Genomic DNA, 17,083 nt, shown 5'->3' on the forward strand with positions numbered 1-17,083 from the left:
AGGCAAGGTCAAAGGAGTACCTGTGCTTTTGGCTGGTCAGTTTGTTTAAGACTCTTACTCTTCTCAATCTTGCAGAGCTGCGCTTTGGCCTTTTTTAGGAGGCTGGCAACCCTCTTGTCAGTCATTGGAAGCTTGTCTGCCTGAGCCAACATGGAGCCTATGGAGGAAGTGGAATGTTTAACAGTGCTAGATGAAGGAGTGGAAAGGCAGAGGGTTTTCTCCTTCTCCAGGGATGGGGCAGTTGGGCCGAGGTCCAAGTTGGTTTTTTCCAGATTTCCTCTCCCTTTCTTTATAAGTATTTTGGTTTTAACAGCTGTTGTATCCCCAAGAGTCACAGAAGCAATATCAGTCCCAGAATCAAGTGATGAAGACTTCTTCCGCCCAGTTGCTTTTTTGGCAGAAGATGAAGTGGCAACATCTTCACCAACCACCTTCTCTTTGGAAACCCTACCCACAGGATACAAAGCAGAACTACTCTGAATTTCTGATCCCTTTTTCCTTTTCTCTTTCTTTGACTCCCGCTTATTCTCTTTTTCTCTCTCCCGATCTCTCTCTCTACTCTTGTCCTTCTCCATGCTCTTCTCAGCATCTCGATCTTTGGACAGCTCCTCAGGGGCCTTGTCTTTATTTCTCCCCCTCTCAGTCTGAGAGCCTGGGGTAAACCAAGGAAAGAGAGGAGTAGGACTACTTGATGAAAATGGCTCTGCTGGAGCACTAGTCGGCTTCCTTGGTCTCTGATTTTTCTCTGGAGATTCCCCAGACTGAGTCAGGGAATGAGAAGGAAAAGTAAAAGTTGGGTTTAAGGCACTAGTGGCAAGAGGACTAACAGAAATGCTTAACGAGGAAGAGACAGAAGACGGGGGGGTGAGAGGTGACAGCTCAGAAGTACTTAGCCTTCCGCTTCTTGTCCTCATAGAGTGAGAAGGAGATCTTGGTTCAGATCGAATAGGACTAAACACTTTTCTTTTCCTTTTTCTATTAGATACTCCTGAAGAGGATGTTCCAGCAGAAGTTCGATTACTAGGCAAGGTTACAGACTCAAATATTCTAGAGTGTGCCTCACTTGGAGTAAATCTTGGAGCTCTCAGAAGAGGGCTCCTTTTGTGCATATCAAACCTTGTTCCAGAATGGAGTGGTGAAAACAACCTGGCTGAAGCAGCAGAACCAGATGTAGAAAAACCAGACGCGAAGCCAACATCCTCAGGAGTTAGTGGAGGGGGTCGGAAATTATCAAATATTGGTTTACGAATCAGACCTTCTTTGGCATACTTTGCTGAGGAAAAGTATTGTGGCTCTGACCTAGAATGCTTTAAAGAAGTCCACCTAAATGTCGGCTCTCGCAAAATAGATTTTCGCTTCCCTTGCATGGGAGCAGCAGAAGCAGGCAAAAACGGTGATGCTAAGGGGATTGTTGGAGGCATAAGCCAGGGTGTGTGGTCAGAGATACTGGAGGCTGGCTGCAGTGGAGGAGGGGGAGTAAGCAGAGGTGGAGGTGGAGAGGAGGAGGTCTGCTGCTGGGGGGCACTTTGCAGAGTTGGTAATTTTTTAGTTGTTCTAGATCCAAAACTTCTCTCTGACACTGAATACCTTCTGCTTCTCCGATCATTACTCTCGTTTTCTGGGGACTGGGAAATAGGCAGTGGAGTATGAACTTCAGGGGTGTCACTCCGCTCTTCAGGAAGTACCTGAATCTCCTCAGAGGCCTGAGAATCTGTGGAAGTAACACTGGGGCTGCTAGATCGGGAGGAGTCTGAAGACATTTGAGAGGAGTGCTGAGAAGCTGCACTTGATTTTTCAGAAGATCCACAGGATGTGGCACTGAATCTACTATTTGGTGTAGACTCCAGCCGGGCAATTTTAATGGGAGGGTCATAATCCTCATCCTCTATAAACCGCCGAGGGGTTTTAATGATCCGTGAGGAGATAGCACTGACAACAGGCATGATGAACTGTCGGATGTTTTTGACCTGTGTCTTCACCTTTCTTCCTTGCAGCTGTGCTGCTTCTTTCTCAATTTTCTTTTGAGCCCCCTTTTTTGCCCTCTGCAAAAGTTGCTTAGCAATTGTTGCATCTGTCCTTTTAGAAGAAGGAATAATCCTGACCGGCTTAATCCTTCGAGGGCTTTGTCTGACAACTGTCTTATCTTCTTTCGTGGGTGGAGGTGTTCCTTCCTTGTCTTTCCGAACCTTCTGGGACTTTTCCAGTTCAGAATTAATGAGGAGATCTGAAGGGGTCTTTATCCGTTCTGTTGATGGAGGCCTTCCTCGTCGTCGTACAATCTGCACCCCTTTCCTTCCTATTTGAAGCTTCCCTGTCTTAAACTTAGACTTGAGAGGAGAAAGTTTACCTGCTCTTAATTTTTTAATCTTTGTGGCTTGTTGAAATGTAGCAGAAGGTGTCCGTTTAATTTTTTTCAGGCTATCTTCTTTGTTTCCCTTTGGTAACTCTGAAATGTCCTTTCCATGTGTTATTTTGATTTTTACTCCAGGGAATGTGGGAGGTCTTCCTCTTTTCTTTTCTATACTTTTAGAATCTTTCTTCTTGATCTTATCTCCAGATTTGGTCTCTGATTTATTTAGAGGGGAAAACACAGATGGGTCTGGGAGGATAGCTGAATTTCGGTCAGAGCCACTTCTAGGTCTCCCGCGAGGTTTTCGAGGACTAGTTTTAACTGTGTATAGAAATTAAACAATGAAGAGCATATATTTAGCTATGTAGTTCAGGGCTTAACTAAGCTGATTATAATTTAGCACAGGCCATTTTGTACTGAACTCAACTTGGGTCTATTGAGTCAACAGAACATCTTAATTGTGCTTAATTTCTTTTCACCAAAATTTTGTCTCAAAAAAAAAAAAAAAGTAAATAACATTCCTCCTGAAAGAACATTTAATTATTTTTGACACAGAAATCAAGATAATAAGAGGTTCTCCATTGAAAACTAATTTTTCTACAATTTTCAGATGAGCAAGTTCTTTTCTGAAGTAAAATTTTTTCTTTTTCAAAATTATACTACCTTATTCTAGCCACTAACAATAACATTTAGAAATCTGCTTCTAGTAAATAATATCACTTTTATTTGGGGGGGGGATGTTTACTGGGGGTTGAACTCAGGGGCACGCAAGCACTGAGCCATATCCCCAGCTCTATTTTGTATTTTATTTAGAAACAGGGTCTCATTGAGTTGCTTGGTGCCTCGCTATTGCTGAGGCTGGCTTTGAACTTGAGATCCTCCTGTCTCAGCCTCCCGAGCTGCTGAGATTACAGGCATGCACCCCAGCAATCATCCTACCTTTTTACTTCAACATTTTGACTTTGAATAAATTTGAACAAGGTGCTCTTCAACCAACAACACACTAACTTTCATAGGAAAAGTCTCCTGGGCAGCTCAGCATCCTACATATTCAATCTGTTTTTCCCAAGTTTTGTTTTGTTTTGGTTTTGGTGGTGCTGGGGATTGAATCCAGGGCCTTGTACATGTATGGCAAGCAATCTACCAACTGAGCTATATCCCCAGCCCATGTTTTACCAAAGTAAACTAAGAAAGTTTTATTAATTAGGAAAATAATCATTCATAAGATCTCAGAATAAGGTCACTGAACCCAGTGGTATGTGAAGTGACATAATGTGTCCACTAATCTACTTCCTATCTAGTGACTCTTGAACTACTTAGTCCCAAGTTACAAAAAGATTTAACCTTAACTGATATCAAGAACAAATCATGGGGCTGGGGATGTGGCTCAAGCGGTAGCGCTCTCGCCTGGCATGCGTGCGGCCCGGGTTCGATCCTCAGCACCACATACAAAAACAAAGATGTTGTGTCCGCCGATAACTAAAAAATAAATATTAAAAAAAAAAGAACAAATCAGCAATATATTAAATCAAATTACTTCTATTCTAATAAAGGAAATTTGCCCATTTACAAACTAGCTCGATTTGCTACTTATCAACAGATTTAAGAAAACAGGACTCTCAAATACTTACATAAATCTGAATTTTAAAATGTATTAAAATTTGCCTATATCACATTTTCTCTCTTGACTTTTCAGTGTTTTATAAGTTTTGTTTCGTTTTATTTTTATGGTACTGGGGATGGAACCCTGTGCCTCGTGCATGCTAAGTCCTCTACCACTGAGCTACATTTCCAACTCTCAGTGTTTTACAGGAGAACATTCTTCTGAAACTAAAACTTCCCTGAACAGGGATTGAAAGAGATTTAGGCCAGTATGAACATTTTTACGATGGAGCCACTTTCTAACAAAATAGAAATCTACAAAAGTCTTATTGTTGGGCTTTTAAAATATAAATTCATTTCTTACCAATTAACTTACGAGACTTCCCTTAATAAAGATTCGCAAATCCATTCTCAATATATACTAATATAACAAATGTAACAGACAAGAAGACAGCAGAGAAACTACTTTTCATTTTATAAATAATGAAGGATATCCATATGGCCAAAAAAAAAAAGTACATGATTCAAAGTAAACTGACAGCCAAGAAAAAAAAACTTTAGAAGAAATGATCCTAAGAGTTGTAAGTTAAAAATTCATGCCCAGGGCTGGGACTGTAGCTCAGCAGTAGAGTGCTTGCCTCACACATGTGAGGCACTGGGTTAGATTCTCAGGACCACATATAAATAAATAAATAAATAGATAAATAAATAAATAAATAAATAAAGTTCCATCAACAACTAGTGTGTGTGTGTGTACATACACAAATATATATATATATATACACACACACACACACACACACACACACTGTGTGTGTGTGTGTGTGTATAAACTCATGCTGTAAAGTACATGAAGAGATTCCTGATTTTGGTAGACTTGAACATGGTTATTCAGATGGCTTAATCAATCCAAAAAACCTCTTCCACCCTACGTTTTCAAAAAGTGTTGGTAGATAAGTAGAATAAAGCAGAACAGACAGGGTTCCAGCTCTGCAAACTTCCTTAATCCACAACATATCCAAAGAACTCACACGTTGGTTATTAATAAATGTTCATCATATATTTTCTTGGCCTCATTTTGTCCTCTGTAAATGAAGGGTTGGACCAGATGATCCCTAAAATTCCTTTCCAATATGAAGTTTTAAGGATTCAACACATCTTCAAGAAACCACTGCCACAGTCTAAATAGCACAGATACTCAGGTAGTATTGGCAAACTTCTCCCAACTAGAATGGCAATATCAACACCATCTGGATAAAGAATAATTATGAACTTGGGTATTAGAATTAGATTGCTATGTAACATATCATGACTTTAAGTGCGACCCAAATGCCAACAAACATCACAAACTAAGTTAAAGAACAAAACCAGATAACTATATCATATTTACCATATTTAAATACATTGTCTATTCACATAAAATCCAAGACAATCATATAATAAATTGGAATGTCAGCAGGATGGGAGAATGTATGTTCCATCAAAAAATCTTTAGCCCTAGCTGGGTGCAGTGGTGCGTGCCTATAATCCCAGCAGCTCAGGAGGCTGACACAGGAGGACTATGCATTCAAAGCCAGCTTCAGCAATAGCAAGGCACTAAGTAACTCAGTGAGACCCTGTCTCTAAACAGAATACAAAATAGGGCTGGGGAATGTGGCTCAGTGGCTGAGTGCCCTTTAGTTCAATTCCTCCTACACCCTCAGGCAAAATAAAATCTTTAAGCCCTGTTCTATACAAAATTGAATTATACAAGTCAAAAAATGTTATTTACATTGAGGATCTTCTCTTAGGAAACTGCTTGTAAGTCTAGAATGTCAAGCTATTCTAGATATTTTGTTAGTGAGAACAATGACATATTTTGCTAAATAAATGGAAACACCTCATATAACTTTTATTTTCTGTTATGATTTGGTGTGGATGTCCTCCAAAAGCTCATGTGGGAGACAAATGCAAGAAGGTTCAGAGGACAAGAGATTGAGTTATGAGAACCTTAACCCAATCAGTGAATTAATTCCGATGGAATTAATTGAGTGGTAATTGAAGGCGGGTAGGGTGTGGCTGGATGTGATGAGTAATTGGGGGCATGCCTTTGGGGTACATATTTTGTATCTGGTGAGTGGAGTCTCTGCTTCTTGATCATTATGTAAACTTCTTCCCTCTGCCTCACTCTTCCACCATGATATTCTGCCTCACCTTGAGCCCCAAGGAATGGACCCAGCTATCCATAAACTGAGATCTCTAAACCGTGAGCTGCCCAAATAAACCTTTCCTTCTCTACAATTGTTCTTGTTAGGTCTTTTAGGCCTAGCAGCACAAGAGCTAACCACAATGTTTTCTTTTTTTAATATACCTTTCAAGAACCAGATAAAATTGTTTCATATTGTCTAATTTTGTGTTTAGTTCTTTGACAATAGACCAAATTTCACCTGTGAAAAATAATAGCCAAATTATCTCCAAAGGCAGTATATACTAATACATAATACAAAAGTGTGTAACTAAGGAAGAACTTAGTAGGGTATCTTCAAACATATCAGGTTTCCCAATCATTCTGTGGAAACCCATTCCCATTCCACAAGTATCTCCCAGAGAGAAACATTCTGAAGAATGAACCAAATGTGACCTGACAGAGCAGCATCCCCCAAAAGTCTAGCTCATAAGCCATTTCCTGTGCCCCGGATTATAGATTATTCTCTATATACAAAGAAGACAAAAAAGAAACCTCAATACCCTAACAAACAAAATTTCAAGACACTGTGAGCTTAAATGGCCATACCTGAAGGAGACCTTGTGGGACTTCGAACTCTGACTTCTTCATCTGAGCCAAAACCTAAGAACTGCTCATCCTACAACAAAGGAAAATTATTTTAAAATCAGAAGCAAAAACACGAACATGAACATATCCCAAAGAAATGCCCAGACTCCTCTGAATGAATCTGGGAAAATTATCCTCTCATATTAAACAACATCCAAAAGGAAGCTATAAAATAACTATTATTGAAATAGATGGGCCCAGCCATACAGCTTCATTACAGACAAATAGGAGCTGTGTAGTAAATGAACAAAGCATTAAAATTTCATCTTTGATGTATAGTACACAGGGGATAATCCTAAAATTTCAAACTACAGATTTAGCCCAAAACAATTAAAGGACAACTTTAATACAATTCAGGTAAGCAAATTAGCACAATGGTAAAAATATATAGCCCCAATGAAACAAACAAATGCTTTTCAACAAATATTTAAGTCTACAGATAAGGAATAACATAAATAACACAATAATTTCCTGCCTACTAACTATTAATAGAGACTGAAAGTGCCATAATTGTCAGTTCCTTAACTCAGGAATTGACATTTAGATGTGATTTCTGTACATCTGAGATACAGAGATTCTCAACATGCATTTTATGGCATCATTTTTAAATGCCCTGTGATAAGAGACTTAATGGTGGGCAGCAGCATTGGTGAAAGAGATCATAAATTGACCACATATAGGTGAAATCCTTTTGCTAAAACTTAGGGAAACATCTTATTTTCAGATCTACTTAAAACTTCTCCTTACCTCCAGCTTGCAATATGCCTTTAAAAAAACACTAAGGATTCATTCAACTTATTTGGAACAAGTTCTCTATTGAAACAAATTGATTAATAGAAAGTCACCAATTCAAAGTAAGTTCTTTCCAGAGAGAAAAGCAGATAAAGAATTTCAGATTCCAAAGACAAAAATCCACATAAAACAAGATCAAAATAAAGAATGAAAAACAGACTTATTTAAATTTCCAATTAATTTTGGTAAATCCTTAAGTTTCATCAATTAAAGCCCCCCAGTTTTCCTCTTAGGAGCTAAGCTCCCATGTAAGTGGACAACACTGGTGGATTTTCTGTTTAAGAGTTAGTTCTTTCCCGGTTACTTTAAAGCTGAAGTCAGGTGTTAATCTGTTTAAGTACTTTTCAACCAGGAATATATTAAAAAGTAAATGCAACCTTTTAGATAAATTAGCAAGTTCAACTCTTAAATTTAAATACTTTTGAGGAACAAAATAATTCTGCCCACTGTCCAGCTGACATGCAATTTGTTTTTGTTTTGCTTTGTTTATACGGTACTAGGGATTGAACCCAGGGGTGCTCTACCACTGAGTTACATCCCCACCCCATTTTTATTTTGAGGCAAGGTCTTCTTAAGTTGCCTAGGCTGACCTTGAACTTGCAATGCTTTCCTCAGTCTCCTGAGTAGCTGGACCTCATTGCCTGGCTGAGACATAGTTCTTATTAAACTCTAAAAAAGTTTTTGCTCTGAAATTACTAATATTAGAGTATTTAAGAAACAGCTAAAATTCTCTTAAAAGAGATTTTAAAACTCATCATAGGGCTGGGGATGTGGTTCAGCAGTACAGCGCTCATCTAACATGCTTGAGGCACTGGGTTCGATCCTCAGGACCATATAAAAAATAAATAAATAAAATAAAGGGATTGTGTCCATCTACAACTAAAAAATAATAATAAAAATATACTAAACCTAAATTTAAGAAATACATACTAGGGCTGGGGTTATAGCTCAGCAGTAGAGCATTTACCTAGCACTTGTGAGGCCCTGGGTTTGATCCTCAACACCACATAAAGATAAATAAATAAAATAAAGGCTAAAAAAAGAGAAAGAAATACATACTAGAGGACTTATCCGCATAATTTCTTCCTTTATCAAGAAGTTAAAAGTAGACACTGGGGTTCTGGCTCAGTGGCACAGCACTTGCCTCATACATGAGGCCCTGGGTTTGAACCTCAGCACCACATATAAGTAAACAAATAAAATAAAGATATTGTGTCCATCTACAACTAAAAATATTAAAAGAAGTTAAAAGTAAAATTATTAAATATTTTTACTTCAAAAAAATGTAAAGTGAACTCATTGTGAATACCATTTGTGAATAAGAAAAATCTTATCTCTTCATTTAAAACAACTTCAGACCTAGGAAACATGGGAACCAACCCCAAATAAATTTCTGCAATGATTTTTCCAGGGTTTATACTTGTAGGCTATGATATTACCAAAAAAGAAGACAAAACTCAGAAAAGCCTAATTAGTCCAAAAATCTTATCTGGATAAATAAATCCTTCCTGTTGCACACACTGCACTATATCATAAGCAACAGGCTTCTTAACTGGCTCCATCACTTTAAACCTGTGGGCTCCCTGGAGAATGTAAACAAGGTAACAGTCCAAAGGATTCAGACTTGCCTCTTAGCCAAAGGACTAAGGTAATAACTATACAAAGAGAGAGAGAGAAAGAGAGCACAAGAGAGAGCACAAGAGAGAGCGCGCGCTACAATTAAGTCCATGTTTGCCACTATGTCATCATAAGCCTGGATAGCCCTGAGGTCAGGAGAGGGCACAGAAGACATATGCTACACTTGACCAAGGAATCTAGGACCTGGGCCCAGACAGTAATTCATCATACCTATTTTTCCTCTTGACAGGGCTTTCTCTGATGGGCACAGCATTCCAAGAAAGAGTATAGGCAAGAGCCCTGAAACCTATTCCTTCTGCACAATGATGTTCTTGGAGACCAGACTGCCAACACTGTAACATTTTCTTACTTCCAAAGATAGAAAAGACAGAAAAACACCCTTGCTGAGTTGAGCATAATGAATTGCTCACATTTAGCTTCCAGTGATTATGACAAATTAAGCTATCTAATGTAACTTCCTAAGTGAAATCTAATTGTGAATTAATACACATAAAATTTATTACTCCTACCCATAACTCTGGGATAACCAGTTATCTAAGAACTTCCATGCATACATTTACTAATAAATATCATTTTACTTATAAATATCTTAACATTTGGGATTTTTGTTTTACTGGCAGAATTTTAATTCTTTAGTTGTTGGTTATATTTGTGATGAAGCAGTAGAACTATTTCTTCCACAAAAGCACTTTAACTGGATTGGGGTTGTGGCTCAGTGGAAGAGTGCTGGCCTAGCACATGTGAAGACCTCGGTTCGATCCTCAGCACCACATAAAAATAAATAAATAAAATAAAGGTTTGGTGTCCATCTACAATTAAAATAAATAAATAAACACACACACATATACATACATACACATATATATTAAAAGTACACAACTGAACTCAAAATAAGTGTTACAAATAATTATGTTTGCACATGAAATATATTGAAAGCTTTTTTGAAAAATACATTAAATTCTGCGTTCCAAGGAATTATGTACTACTGGATAGTTTTTCAAACAAAATAATATTTCATTTACTTGTTCTTTCAAAGAACATTTACATCCTTGTCCCAGGGCTATCTGTTTCAGATGCAAAGTTGAGAAAGACATGATTCTTGCTCCAGTACTATCTAAAATAAAGAGGCATGTACTATTTCAGTCTTTCTTTTAAAAAAACAAATTCATTATTTTGTCACTAATGAGCCATGCACAGTGGTACATGTCTGTAATTTTGGCAAGGTGAGAGGCTGAAGCAGGGAAATGTCAAGTTTGAGGCCAGCCCAGGTGAGATCCTGTCACAAAATAAAAAACAAAAAGGGTTGGAGGTCATAGTTGCATGGTAGAGTGTCCCTGGGCTCAATCCCCAATACTGCTCAAAAAGTCACTACAGGGGTTATGGCTCAGAGGTAGAGCACTAGCCTACCATGCGTGAAGCACTGGGTTCAATTCTCAGCACCACATAAAAATACAATGAAGATATTGTATCTACCTATAACTAAAAAATAAATATTTTTAAAAAGTCACTACAGAACAAAATACCATATAATTCATATTCCAGAATAAAAAATTTGCTTACATCTAAGAATAATTAAAATTTTTCTCTTACATGTTTGGTTCATGAAGAAAAACTCAACAAGTTTCAAAATTCTTTGAAAGGATGACAATGTATATTGCTATTCCTCACCATTGTATCTAGCACCACTCCAGGGCTAGCAATTGGCGACCTAAATCATCTGCATTGATTAGACCTGGCACAATTCCTAGTGATACTAGTGATCTGATAAAAATTCAACAATGGGCCAGGCACGGTGGTGCACACGTGTAATCCCAGTGGCTCAGGAGGCTGAGACAGAAAGACTGCGAGTTCAAAGACTGCCTCAGGAACAGCGAGGTGCTAAGCAACTAAGTGAGACCCTGTCTCTAAATAAATTACAGTAGGGCTGGGCATGGGACTCAAGGGTCGAGTGTCCCTTAGTTCAATCCCTGGTACCACCCCCCCCCCAAAAAAAAAAAACAAATTCAACAGATGGATCTCAATGCTCTTTCCTCTCTATCCCAGCTAAAATACAGTTTTCAGTTCTCCCCTTAAGTACTTCCCAATTTACCAGAGTCAAAGAGGAATAAACCATCCACTTCAAGTTCTTCACTTCCTGGGCTAGGTGGAGTTTCTGAAGATACTCTGAAAATTCTATTCAACAATCTTGGCCAACCTTGGCCTCCACAACAAGGCCTGCTATGACCCTGTTCACATTTTTCTTCTTTATCTTCTCTCAAGAGGCTCCTTTGTGATGACACTTCATTAAATGGTAGGTAACTCAAACATGCCCTTTAGCAACTGTATCTTAGCATTTTTCTGTCTCCAAAATCTTTAGTCTCAAGAGCCTAAAAACTCAAATTCCTTCAATTACAAAATTAACTTCAATGAATCAATTGAAAATAACAACAATAACCCGAGACAGTATCAAAATTGCTTCTAAATCACACATTTTTTAAGACTTCTTCTTGAAGAGCTCTAATTATTGGTATCATCAAATATGGTTCAATCAGATGAGCAGGCCACAGGAGAACTAAGAGAATGACTAAGAACAGCTAAAGTTGAAGAAACATCCAGGAGGCAAACTGCATGTCTTGGCAGCTATAATAAGAGTAACACCTCCTCTGTGGGAATTGATTCCAGTTAGCTATCACTTCTGCTGGCACAGTTCCCTTTTGTCTCCTGCTACATGCTCCAAAATACCCTTCTTGATGTTGCATTTCAGAGACACATGCACATAATTACTAGTTTAATGAGTGGAAGGGATTTTAAAAATGCATTCACATGTTTGTCTCCTTCTCAAAGTGTGCACTCTTTGAGGACAGGGACAGTTTCCCTACTCATATTTGTACTCCTGGTATCTGACATAAATCTGGCACCCAATACATGTTTGTACAATGAAAATAAAGGAAACTGCAATATACTATTTAAAAAATATTAAAATACCTACAATGGTAATAGAACTGTAGTAGACTTCAAAGAATTACACAATATGATTCTCACTTTTAAGAATGTATAGGGAGGCTGGGTTGTAGCTCAGTGGTAAAGCACTTGCCTAGCATGCGTGAAGCACTGGGTTCCATCCTCAGCACCACATAAAAATAAATAAATAAAGTTATTGTGTCCGTTTACAACTAAAAAACATAAATATTAAAAAAAAAAGACAGTGCGTAGGGACCAGGGGCTTAGCACTGTGACAGAGCATGTGCTTATACTATATTAGCTGAGTTCAATACCCAGCACCAAAAAAACATACACAAAAAAGACACAGGGACCAAATTAAAACCATAATGATATCACCTTAGAATGGCTATTATCAAAAAGACAAATGATAGCAAGTATTGGTGAGGATGCAGAGAACAGGGAAACTTTGTGCACCATTGGTAGGAATGCAAATTAATAATCATTTTTAAAAATAGTATGGAGATTCCTCAAAAAAAAAAAAAGACAAAAATAGAATTACCATATAATCCAGCAATCCTTCTTCCGGGTAAATACCCAAAGATACTAAAATTGGCATGTTGAAGAGAGATCTATACCACCAAGTTCATTCCAGCACTATTCACAATAGCCAAGATATGGGGGCAATCTAAGTACCTATTAATGGATGACTGAATAAGGAAAACATGGTCCATATATATACATTGGAATACTTTAAAAAGGGTGTAATCTCATATGTGGAATCTAAAACAGTTGATCTCATATAAACAGGAGTAGAAAAGTAGTTACAAGAGGCTAGGGGAGAGGAGTGAGGAAAGGAGGAGAGATATTGCTCAGAGGACACAAAGTTTCAATTAAGACTAAAGGAATTAATTTTAGTGTTAGATCTCAGTTAATAATTTAATAATAAGAGTTAATATTAAATAATGAATAAATTGCTGAAAAAGTGGAACTTTACATTTTCATCACAAAAAAGTAAGTTGGTGAGGTAATGAATATGTTCATTACCTTGACTGAATCTTTCTAGATCAAACCTTAACTCTGGATTGGGTGTGGTGGCACATGTCTGTAATCCCAGCAGCTCAGAAGGCTGAGACAGGAGAATCACAAGTACAAACCAAGCCTCAGCAATAGCAAGGCACTAAGCAACTCAGTGAGACCCTGTCTCTTAATTAAAAATAAGACTGGGGATGTGGCTCAATGGTTGAGTGTCCCTGAGTTCAATCCCCCATACCAAAAAAAAAAAAAAAAAAAAAAAGAAAGAAAGAAAGAAAGAAAAAAAAAGCATAAGAAGCATTCTCTTAGGTTGGGAGACAAATGAAGCCAATCCATTCAATCACTCATATATGAAAATATATGAGTTCATTAATGAGTAAAGGACAAAGATAAGAAAAGCTTCTGGCCTGGAACAATGGCACATGCCTATAATCCCAGTGACTCAGGAGGCAGAGGCAGGAGGATTACAAATTCAAAGCCAGACTCAGCAACTTAGCAAAACTCTGTCTCAAAATAAAAAATAAAAAGGGCTGGGGACGTAGCTCATTGGTAGAGTGCCCCTGGGTTCAAGTTCCCAAACAAACAACAACAACAACAAAAAAGAAAACCCCTTCTGCTTTCAAACCTTCTGCAGATGAGTTAATTGATGGAACAGTGTGTTGCCTACTATGTAGAAGAAGACACCTGCTGGAGAAATGCACGTGGGAGCACAAGGGAAAGACAACTAACCCAGGTAAGGAGAAAGGGCCAGGAAAGCCATTGCAGACAGGGTGAAAACTTTATCAAGCTTTTGAAGGCTGATAAAATGGTGGTGGGTGAGCGTGGTGCAGACTGAGAGGGGCACAGGGGCACAAAAGAACACAGCATTTCCAAATTATAAACAGTTCTGTATGGCTAGGGTTCTAGCTCAGCTCACATAGAAAAGAGGCAGAAAATACTGGGGAGTGAGGGCAAGAAGCAGACGATAAAAAGGGCCTATATGCCCTCATGAGGTTGAAGTTTATCTTTGAGCAAGTGTGGACTATACCCTGAAGTACCTATGGAGTCATCAACCCTCCATGAACTAAGAGAAGCATGATTAGGATGTTCAAAAGATCATTGTGACACAGTGGAAAAGTAGAGATTGACTTTAAAGCCAGAAGTAGGAATAAAACTGCCTTTAAAGTCAAAGGTAGTTATAAAATTACTACAATGGCTACACGAATTGAGAAAGGACACATTCCGAGGATCTTTAAGAGGCAAACCGGGTAAAGTTTTGATATAAAGAGTTAAGGGAATGGAAAGAATCAATAAAGAAATGCATGTGTCTGGCTTAGGCTGAACAGGTTTCTGGTGCTATTTATCAAGACTGGAGATACAGAAAGAGGTTTATAGAAGGAAGAAAAGAGATAACTTTAGATATTTGAGTTAGAAATGTCTAAGTTGTCTATAGGAAACAATGATATGGAGAAAATACTTCGAACTCGATGAAGTTGATGAGCCTTTATTTTATTCATTTATTTATATGCAGTGCATTTGAATGCCATCACCCAAGGAGATAATACTGAGAATGAAGAAAGAGCACCGAGGAGCAGTTACAGCTGAACAATACCCAAGAGAAGGGGGAGCCAAGGAAGCAGTCTACATGGAATGTTCATAGAAGATCATGAACCAAGGGATAAATATGTATCAAGGGAAAGTTCAAGCCAGGTAAGAACTGAAATAAAAAGTAGCATATCAAAATTGGGAGGTCACTTGTGACATTACCAAAGCCAATTTCAATACAATGTTAGAAGCAAGTGGAGGCATACTGTAGTGGGTTGAGGTAAATTCAAATGAATATAAATTACTCTTGAAAAACTCAGTAATATGAGGAAGAAAAGCTAGGGCATAAGGTAGGGAAAGACCATCACAGGAAGATTATTTTGGAGTTGATTATGTTTTTATGCTAAAAGGGGACATAGCAAGAAAGAAGAAACTGAAAATCCTGAAAACCAAATGGTAATAAATGGAAAACTGGAGTTGACGATGAAGACAGCAGTAGGAAAGAATGAATACGCAGCACAACGGAGGGCAGTGCTCTTGAGAAAGAGGAAAGAGGACTAAGCATGGATTTAGTTGCAGAAAAGCTTACAGGCAGGGGTAAGATTATAAACTCTGAAATTACAGGCAAGTTTAAATGTGTATGCATATCTTTCAGGTGAGACAACAGATTTCTTTAGAATATCAAGGAGGTTCATAACCAGCAATTTTTTAAGAATATAGTTCAAAAGAAAATAAATCATAATGGTGGTAATAGGCAATAACAGATTAAGAAATGGGGAGAAGCTAGGCATGGTGGTGCATGCCTGTTATCCTAGCAACTAGGGATGCTGAGGCAGAAGAATAGCAAATTGTCTGGCTCAGTAGTACACGCCTGTAATCCCAGGGAGGCTTGGGAGGCTGAGTCAGGAAGATCTCAAGTTCAAAGCCAGCCTCAGCAATGGCAAGATGCTAAGCAACTCAGTAAGACCCTGTCTCTAAATAAAATACAAAATAGGGCTGGGGATGTGCCTCAGCGGTTGAGTGCCCCTGAGTTTAATACCTGGTACCAAAAAAAAAAAAAAAAGAATAGCAAACTGCGCAAGCCTGGGCAATTTGGTGAGACAAAGTCTCAAAAAACAAAACAAAAAAAAGGAATGGCTTGGGGTTGTAGCCCAGTGGTAGAGTGTAGCATGCGTGAGGCACTGAGTTTGATTCTCAGCATTGCATATAAATAACTAAAATAAAGGTCCATTAACAACTAAAAAATATTTTTAAAAAGTAAAAAAAGAGAGGGCTGGGGCTGATAGCGCACTTGCCTGGCATGTGTGAGGCACTAAGTTTGATTCTCAGCACCACATATAAATAAAAGTCTATCAACAACTAAAAAAACATATTTAAAATAAAAAGGGCTGGGGATAGAGCTCAGTAGTAAAGCACCCCTGGTTCAATCCCCAGTACCAAATTAGTAGTAATAGTAATACTACTACTACTACTATTATTAAGATGATCAGATGCAAGGATTAGTAAAAACTTACTGGCTTGGACAGGGGAAGCCTCAGCAGGGACAAAACGAAAGACAAATCAAGCACTAAAACCTTGTTAATTCCAGGACCGTCTGGTCAGAGCAGGGGCTACCACTGGTTCTTTTTTTTTTTTTTTTTTTAATACTTTTTACATGTTGATGAGCCTTTATTTTATTCATTTATTTATATGCAGTGCTGAGAATCAAACCCAATGCCTCACACATGCTAGGCAAATGCTCTACACTGAGCCCACTACTGGTTCTTAAATGTAGAAAAGGTCTAACTGTATTGAAGCCTATTCCAGAAATGGATATAATGACCTAGAATAGGAAAAAGATTTTTAAAAGGGAGAGAGCAGTCTACAACCATAATTCAAATGTGACTGGCATTTAGTCATTCAGCAAGTATTTACTGAATTGTTGCCAGTTACCATTCTAGATTCTTAAGATATGCTGACAAAATCCCTCCTTGATGCTACAACCTGGAGAAAATAAACACTTAATAAATGACACTAGGGCAATAAGGATAGACAGGGGTTAGCTGTGGGATGGTATTTACAAGAATGGTCCAGAACTATTCACTCTAGGGTAAGTTTACCAAAACTAGGTAAACTAAGCACCACAGACTTTGGCTAGATTTGTCTAGCCCGTTTTTTTTTTTTTTTTTTTTTTTTTTTGGTCCATGAATTAAGGTTAAAATAGGTTTTATTATTTTTAAATGTTTGAAAGAAATAAAGGGAATATTTTATTCACACAAAAATTATATGAACTTCAAATTTTAGTGTCCATAAAATTTGAATGCACTCATTCATTTATGTATATTGTTCATGGTTAATTCTGCACTAGAACAACAGAGACCATCTGTCTGGCACTTTGCAGAAAATCACTTGCCAAATCTGGTTATACCTAA

At 38.0% G+C, this 17,083-nt stretch overlaps 1 protein-coding gene across 4 annotated transcripts in view; it reads right to left on the reverse strand.

Annotated features, from left to right (window-relative positions):
- KMT2A (lysine methyltransferase 2A) overlaps positions 1–17,083 on the reverse strand; it is an 85,702-nt gene that overhangs the window by 49,092 nt on the left and 19,527 nt on the right. For all 4 annotated transcript variants that reach the window (XM_081311894.1, XM_081311893.1, XM_081311892.1 and 1 more), the window contains 2 exons: positions 6,726–6,795; positions 21–2,671 (listed from right to left, as the gene is read on the reverse strand). In XM_081311894.1, coding sequence (XP_081168020.1) covers positions 21–2,671; positions 6,726–6,795 — 2,721 coding nt within the window. The remainder of the gene's footprint in view (positions 1–20; positions 2,672–6,725; positions 6,796–17,083) is intronic.

This window comes from Spermophilus citellus (genome assembly GCF_964194105.1).
Source record: "Spermophilus citellus genome assembly, chromosome: 2".
Classification (NCBI taxonomy): Eukaryota; Metazoa; Chordata; class Mammalia; order Rodentia; family Sciuridae; genus Spermophilus; species Spermophilus citellus.